Source organism: Crocodylus siamensis, chromosome 12 (genome assembly GCF_052110815.1).
Source record: "Crocodylus siamensis isolate JL-2025a chromosome 12, ASM5211081v1, whole genome shotgun sequence".
NCBI classification, from domain to species: domain Eukaryota; kingdom Metazoa; phylum Chordata; order Crocodylia; family Crocodylidae; genus Crocodylus; species Crocodylus siamensis.
The window spans coordinates 48188583-48196398 of record NC_143406.1 but is presented as its reverse complement, the minus strand read 5'-3'; the positions used below and the strand labels follow the sequence as shown (position 1 = coordinate 48196398).

The 7816-nt window shown below is 50.1% G+C and overlaps 1 protein-coding gene and 1 long non-coding RNA gene across 2 annotated transcripts; both read right to left on the bottom strand.

Moving 5' to 3' along the window:
• Positions 1-1761: 1761 nt before the first annotated feature.
• Positions 1762-3783, bottom strand: LOC149855122 (uncharacterized). Its single transcript, XR_016438647.1, has 3 exons — positions 3688-3783; positions 2589-2778; positions 1762-2054 (listed from the first exon to the last, which is right to left on the bottom strand). It is a non-coding gene; the product is annotated as an uncharacterized LOC149855122 (long non-coding RNA).
• A 262-nt stretch (positions 3784-4045) lies between these two features.
• On the bottom strand, positions 4046-7816 carry LOC149855121 (mesothelin-like). The gene is made up of 5 exons (XM_090023198.1): positions 7774-7816; positions 7133-7320; positions 5077-5229; positions 4772-4905; positions 4046-4253 (listed from the first exon to the last, which is right to left on the bottom strand). Exons 1-5 carry the CDS (start codon positions 7814-7816, stop codon positions 4046-4048), a joined length of 726 nt encoding a protein of 241 aa, XP_089879324.1.

Genomic DNA, 7816 nt, shown 5'->3' with positions numbered 1-7816 from the left:
ACTGAACATCAGGGAGAACATCAGGGAGGACTTAGGAGTCTTAATCTGAAAACATCCTTTGGCACGTGTCTTCCCTAGGAAGGGTCGCTATTTAAAAAAAAAAAGATATGCACGGTAGAGCTAGGCAATGGGGCAGCGACACGAGCAGCTCGTCTCCTCCCTTTGCATTCCCGGTGGGAGATCCTGCGTGTTGAGTGAGAGGAGCGGGGCTGGAAGGGGCCCACAGAGTCCACCTCTTCCCTGGGCCTGTCCAGCCCGTCCAGTGCAGCCTCCTGGCTCGGCTGCCGGCCTGCAAAGCTCTGCCCCCCCGCTGGCATTAAACACTGGGGGCACCTGCCTTGCTCCTGCCCTCCCAAGCGCTGCTTTGCAGCTGGAGCGCCCCGGGCTGCGTAAATGCTCTTGCCTGCTATAGAAAAGGGACGTGGGTGTGATTTAATTATTCACAGAAATGGCAGGGCAGTCCGGCTGGAAGGGACCTCCAGAGGTTGTTTAGTCCAGCTGTACCTGAGGCAGGATTGTGCTCATCTAAACCATCCTACCCAAATTTATATTTATGTTTTGGCAACAGTTGATCTGTTCTAGATCGTGGTGTATGCATGATGGGCCGCCCAGCCCTCTGACGCAGGTGCCTAGGCTGGAGGCTTTTGTTTCTTTAGGAGGAGTGGAGGCTGCCCAGACCGCCCATCCTCCTCTTTAGGACACAGGCAGAATCCAAATGCCAGACCACTGAGTCCAGATGTTTGGTGCCTCCATGGCTGTAGCAAATCTACAGGCTCTTCATAAAAGCCATCATCCACCATATTTATCATGTTCCTTTATGTGATGTAGATGCTTTCCCAGCAAAGGCTGAGGGTGGCTTGCAGTAAGAAAACAATAACTTATATATGGGAGAACAACAAGAAAACAGCAAATTAAAAGGACATTAGGATGTCAACATAAAACCGATTTGCTTCCTCTCCCCTGCCCTCCAACACAAAGCAAACAATATCTCAGCCTGGCTTTGCTTGCTGAATACCCTGTAAAACCCTCCTAGTAGGTAGGCATCTGAAAGAGATCCAGGTTTGGGCTCTGGAGGGAGTTTCGAACCTGAGGATGCACTTCTGGGGCCAGTTCTATAAGCCCTCCCTCCATGGGTGCTGCGTTGTTGGCTCAGCACATTAGGAAGCTGTGCATGGAAAAACAACCCTGTGCAGGAGTTAATTCTTGCTTCTATTAAGGGGAAGCTGAAGTACAAAGTGAAATGATTTCCCGAGCCAGCCAGGTTTACAACCCTGACTCCAATTGCCAGGTCCCTCAGATCATGTCTCATAAGGAGTTTTGCAAGCCTAGGTTTGTGAGATTCGGCCCTACAGCATGACGGGTAACACCTGACTAGGGTTTGTTCCGAGGTTCTTCTGATTGCACTGATATCACTCTACTTTTTTAGAAATAGGAGTATTTGAGAAAGTGCCTTGGGGTCATCTGTAATTATCAAACAGGTGGCTGAAACCCAATGCACATTTGACTAATTGTAGTCAGAATGCAAAAGGGTAATGTCACTTAAATGTAATTAATTTGGGAACTTGAGATTGCTACCTGGCTAGAGCTTGCTACTGTCAGCACTCCCTAGGAAGTCAACAGGAGTGAGCACACAGGCTTTATCAAAGCACGTGAGCAGCAGCACTGCTGGCTATAATGACTGTTGGGCACGAGAATGATGTGTTCTCAAATGCATATTAAATACTCAGACAAGGTTCTTTGGGTCGATGTGATATCTTTTATTAGACCAACTGAGTAGTGGGAAAAAAGTTCTTAGCAAGCTTTTGGGAGTAGTCTTCAGGTTTATTAAACACTGTACTTTTTACATTTGGAAAGCTGCAGAAAGTATATGCATTGGTTGTGAATGCACAACTGCGGTTTTTTTCCCCTGCCTTAGAACATTGTATTTGGCATTGGGGTGGAAGTAATTCAAGCTCACAAGAAAACAGCCAATACAGAAGGAAGGAGCATGCAATAGAAAAGCTGGGCTGCGTAGTCTTTCATATGTGTCGCTGCTCTTCCAGATGGTTGAGGTGCTAAAATAAAGATTAAAATATCTGATCAGTTCTGAGACGCTGCACACACAATGAATCCCTTCATAGGTCTCGTGCAACTTCCCTGCCTCCTAATAGTTTTCCCATAACCGCCATTTGGAAATCGTCCCAGCGGGGAGCTGTGTCAGCAGTGCAATAGACTCCCAAGGAAAGGGGTGAAAGCCATCTGTTGAGTCACTTAAAATTAGACTGTACAAAGCACTGGGAAATATGCTCTCGGAGATGGACTGGATGCGATCCAGTGGGGCTTTTCCTAGAAATGAACTGAACACCAGGGAGAATTTGTCCCAGGCGACTTAATCTGAAAACATCCTTTTGCACGTGTCTTCCCTAGGAAGGGTCGCTATTTAAAAAAAAAAATTTTTTTGCATGCTAGAGCTAGGCAAACAATAAGCTTTTAATATGTGGCTGCATGGCAGGCACACTTGTATTTAATCAGCCTTAGGCAGAGCCCAATGGGTAGCTTTTGAGCCCTCTGCTTCACCAGGATGCTTGCTGCTTTTGCCGTGAACTCACCTGCAGGAATCTGTATAAAGCCATGAGGGGGTGGGTCTGGGATGCCTGCTGTAAGATGAAGTCCTAATGATTGCACCTCCGATTGCTTGTGTGACTGGACCCAAGCTTTCACCACTGGCTGATCAGCTAAATTGTTCAGGTCTGGAAGATTAACTCCTAGCAAATCTTTCAGATCTTGAGGGCTCAATTTCTATAGCAAAAGAGAGGCAAACCTGGGTTCATTAATGTGAAGAACACCAGACAGAAGTGTTGCATAGCTAATAAATAATACCCAGGCAGTATTAGCAACCCACAGGCAAGATACAGGCAGCTGTAAGTTCAAGTACAGCTTCATTCCTGCTCTGTCACTGTGCTGAGCCCTGGGCCCCAGCATAGATAGATAGATATCTAGCACTGCTTCACTTCTGCCCCATGGGCTGGTTTATTGTGGGATCTTGCATAGTTTTGCCAGTAAAGGCTGGCTGCGTAGGGCCTTTGAGGTTGGGTCTGCTTGGCCTTTGGTGCATTAACTCTTGTTACTGTCACATCCGTTAATTACCTCTTGTTAATGCACCAAAACTTTGCCCCATTTCTCATGGCCTTCCTGCATGCAAGGAATCGCTGGAAATAGGGAATGCTTTTCCCAAAATCTCAGCATATCTTGACTGATCTCTGCGACCTGATATTGCGCAAATGGGTTAAGACATTGATCTATGATGCTATGATCTACATAGGTGGATTTCCACATCTGTCATAATTAATGAGAAGCCTGCTGGAATAGATACGAAACATCATGGTTCGGGGCGGCTGCCACCAGGCTCGTGGTTAGAGATCTGATGCTAAGGGAAGACTGTTGGTGCCCCTGTGAAGTCTGGTATTAATTGAGGTCAGAGACAGGATCCTGAGCTAGCTGGACCTTTGGGTCTGGCTGTTGCTAGCTTGGCAGATGTATGCACGGGGCTATCATCTGCTTGAGACTCAGTTGGAAAGCCCAAGAGAAAACATCATGGGAGCTTACTGCTTTCTCATGGTTTTGATGGGATCGGGAGAGCTGGTTTTGTTTCGTCTTAGAAAAAACACCTGCGGAGCGAGCAGTGATGACTACCTGCTACCCACATACCTGCACTTCATCTGGATTGAGGTCTATAAATACATCCGTGGCCATGACAGGATGGTTGGAGGCAAATCGGATCAGGTCCTGGGCGGAGGCTCCACCTTGAAATGAGGGAAAACAGTTGCATTTAATGGCTGAGATCCAGCAAAACCTGCCGTGTTGCTCAGCCACCTGGGACTGTGCTTATTTTATGTTAGAAAATGGCACCGTAATGGAAGAAAGGAAAAGGTATCCTGGGAATGTGCCTGGATCCAAAATGTTCCTTCTCTGAAGTGTTTATAACCCGGGGTATCTGGAAGTGAGATGTGTGGCTACATCCAAACCCCGCTCAGCCTTGCTGGCCCGGGGAGCATGGGGGTGTCTGTCACCTGGGGCTTTGCATCGGAGCAAGCTCAGCAGCCGCCAGTCGAGCTCCTTCACTGCAGTGGGACTCACCGATAACCGGCTTTAGGAGCTGGTAATAGGCATCTGGGGAGCTCTGGTGCTCCTGGTAAGCGGCTCGCAGGAGGTCGTAGAGGAGACTCTTCCTGCGCTGGGAGCACCGTGAGACGTTCATGGGTGCGCTGATCTCTCTGCAGAGGAAGGGGCTTTTGAGATTTGGTGTTTTTTTTTAAATGGTTGGAGCGATCCGCATTTGCACAGGTGGATAAGATGTACTGCAGGGAACCACAAGCCTGGGAGAGGAGTGGCCCAGCGGTCGTATTGCTGGGAGGCCCAGCAGTGATTTTCTCCTTGGCCACAGACTTCACCTGTGACCTCGGGCAGGTTACTTTGCCTTTGGGCCTCAGTCCTCCCCGGCAAATGGGCATAAGAGCACTTCCCGCCTCCCCAGGGCGGTCTGATAGCTGTGCTGAAGAGCTTCTGGTGCCTAGCGGGGGAAAGGGACTGCATCATGGCTTGCCCTTCTCCCTGAGCAATATCCCATCCAACGGCATAACCCTCAGGATGGGAATCCCAGGATCTGTCCAGTTGCAACAAGCTCCTCTGAGCATTCAGCCGCTCCAGCTTCCCAAAGGAAAAGCCCTGAATGGGGATTTCTAGAGCTCTGCCTCCTCCCAGACACTTAGAGCTGAAATGATTCACAAGGCACCTGATGGCCACACTGCCGAGTGCTTTTATGTCAGCATCTCCCAAAGCACAGATGTAAGGGGCAAGCACGGTCAGCAGCGCCCCATCCAACGGCACCCCGCTGCCTTCCAGGTACCGAGTGACCAGAGCGTTAACCTGTGGGTGTGTTAATGAGGACAAATAGCAGGTTTAAAGGCATTAATAAAATAGCCTCAATGTTAGCATCATTTATCAAAGCAGCAGCAGTAGCCCTTCCATTTTTATTATGCTATATATATTAGTTCTTAAACCAGCACCCAGTCATGTCTTTGCTTTCCCGGGTCCTACCTTTGGGAGATCATTTTGCCATGATGTCCCTGTCAAGAGGGCTGATAAGGTATCCACTCTTGTGATGTTCCAGTTCCCAATCTCAGCTGTGTTATACATCCTGGCTATGTTCCCTAGCAATGGGAGATAGTCTTCAGGCAGCGTGCCAAAGGTCTGCATGTAGCACAAAAGACATGGAGCAGTCAGGGGGGACATACCTATGTGTCTGCTCATGGCGGCATGGCTTTTCAAACAGATGGAAAGCAAAGGTGCGTGTGGGAGTCGGGGTAATGCCCGGTATTCACCTCGCTATCCTGATTCACCAGTGGGCAGAGAAGGGGGATCTCTATCTGCTTTTTAACTACATCTGCAATCAGAGTGGACAAACTCCTTCTTTATGTCTATAAGCCAGGCCAAATATCCTGGCCATGTCTGTTGAAGTGGAAGGGAGCTGAGTGGTGGTTAGGAGCTTTAGAGGCCTCAGCCCTTTGGGGTTGTAGTTCTGGTCCCGCTCAATCTTTCTGAACATCAGTTAATTTTTGTTGTGATTTCTTAGTTGGTCTGATACCTTTTATCATCTCTGAACGAAGACTTCTAGAGTTCTGCACTTCTTTTTGTCTCAGACCAACACGGCTACCACATACATCCCTCAATTAACTACCTACAGCCCTGTTGTTGCAGGGGCAGGGCCCTTCTGTCCCTGGCTTCTACCCTGTGATGTTGTTGGGTGTTTCTGGTGTTTCAGATGCAGCTCCCTGTGGGCACGGCGTTAGAAATGCTGATTGGGGGATCCCTTTGGTTGAGAAGTGTCTGCAAAAGTGAGGCCACATTTTCAAACATGGATGTCCAAACTCAGGCACGTAAATAGCATGGTGCCAAGAGTGGGCACACTGGAAGGATGCAACAGGCTACAGTCAGACCTCGACAGGTTACAAGGGTGGGCGGACAAGAATAGGATGGGTTTCAACACAGACAAGTGCAAGGTGCTGCACCTGGGGAGGAACAACCGGCACCATACCTACAGGTTAGGGAACTCCCCTCTTGTCAGCACGGAGGTGGAAAGGGATCTGGGGGTCATCATTGACTCCAAGATGAACATGGGCCGGCAGTGTGGGGACGCGGTCAGGAAGGCCAACCGCACCTTGTCCTGCATCCACAGATGCATCTCGAGCAGGTCCAGGGGGGTGACCCTCCCCCTCTATGCGGCACTGGTCAGGCCGCAACTGGAGTACTGCGCCCAGTTCTGGGCACCGCCCTTCAGGAGGGATGTGGACAGCATGGAGAGGGGCCAGAGGAGGCCACTCGCATGATCGGGGGCAGCAGGGCAGGCCCTGTGAGGACAGGCTGCGGGACCTGAACCTGTTCAGCCTCCACCATAGAAGGCTGAGGGGGATCTAGTGGCCTGTTACAAACTAGTCAGGGGGGATCAGCAGGCACTGGGGGAGTCCCTGTTCCCCTGAGCACCGCCAGGAGTGACCGGGAATAACGGTGACAAGCTGGCAGAGGGCAGGTTTAGGTTAGACATCAGGAGGCGCAACTTCACGGCCAGGGTGGCTAGGGTCTGGACCCAACTTCCGAGAGAGGTGGTGCAGGCTCCTACTCTGGGGGTGTTTAAGAGGAGGCTGGATGAACACCTTGCTGGGGTTGTTTGCCTCCAGTACTCTTTCCTGCCAGGGCAGGGGGTCAGACTAGATGATCTGCTCAGGTCTCTTCCGACCCTAGAAACTATGAAACTATGAAAATGAAGGCACTTAGTGACCCTAGTAATTGGCCTCTTTTTTTTTTGCTTTGGTTGAGCATTAATTCCCCCCCTGTTAAATGGAGATAGGGATGTTCTAAGAGAGAGAGAGGCTACGATGCACCATGAGCGCCTTGCTGGGATGGTGCAGTAGGACCTGAAAGTGCCAGTATTTGTTAAAGCAGCTGAACTGGCATTTAAAAGTGAAAACCCAAGCAAAATCTCCACCTTCCCCCACCACTCCTACCAAACCATCAGCTGGCTTCATCCTTGGACCCTACAGAACGGAGATGTTGGTCTCTAACCCTCCTGCCCAGCCTGCTCCAGACACTGCTGTACCTTGTCCAGTTTCCACTTCAGGGCTTGAAGTGGAGCATCCTGAAAGTCCACCTTCCCCAGCGTCTCCAAAGCATCTCTCAGTACTTCTGCAGAGAGGCAGGCATCCAGCTCGGTGCTGGACATGTACTTTGCCCCGACAAAATCTCTCTGCTCCACCAGCACTTCTGTTGTCAGTGGAGCTGTGCAGTCTGCGGGGAAAAAGATGGTTAAAATATCTCGCGTGGTCCTGTCTCTCTGTGCGATTCTCCAAGCAGGACTCTTCGGAGAGTGGAGTTGCTTTAGAGGTGGTAAATTCAACCCTTTGGGGACAGGGAAGCAGTGTGTGTTGTGTTCGGACACCCTTTTTTGCTTTGGCTTGTCCTTTTCAGCTGGAGGGAGCAGCATGGAGCCTCTGGAGAGTGGAGGACGGAAATAGGGAGATCCCCCTTGTCCACACCCCATTGATCACTGAGCTTCAGGGCATAATTTGGCAGCATCAGATTCCACTTTCCAATCTCCTCTGTCATTTAATAAACCCTGTTGTAGGTCAGGGCTGCCCTTTTCTGAGACTGCCCCTGGGGCTCAAGGCCTTGAGGAGAAGGGGCAGCTTAGGCCAAAAGAAGGAGAGTCGACCAAGCCAGGGATAGCCGGGCTGTACTCACGCGCATCTCGTTTCTGCCGTGGGGCGTTCGCGAGCTGTTCCAT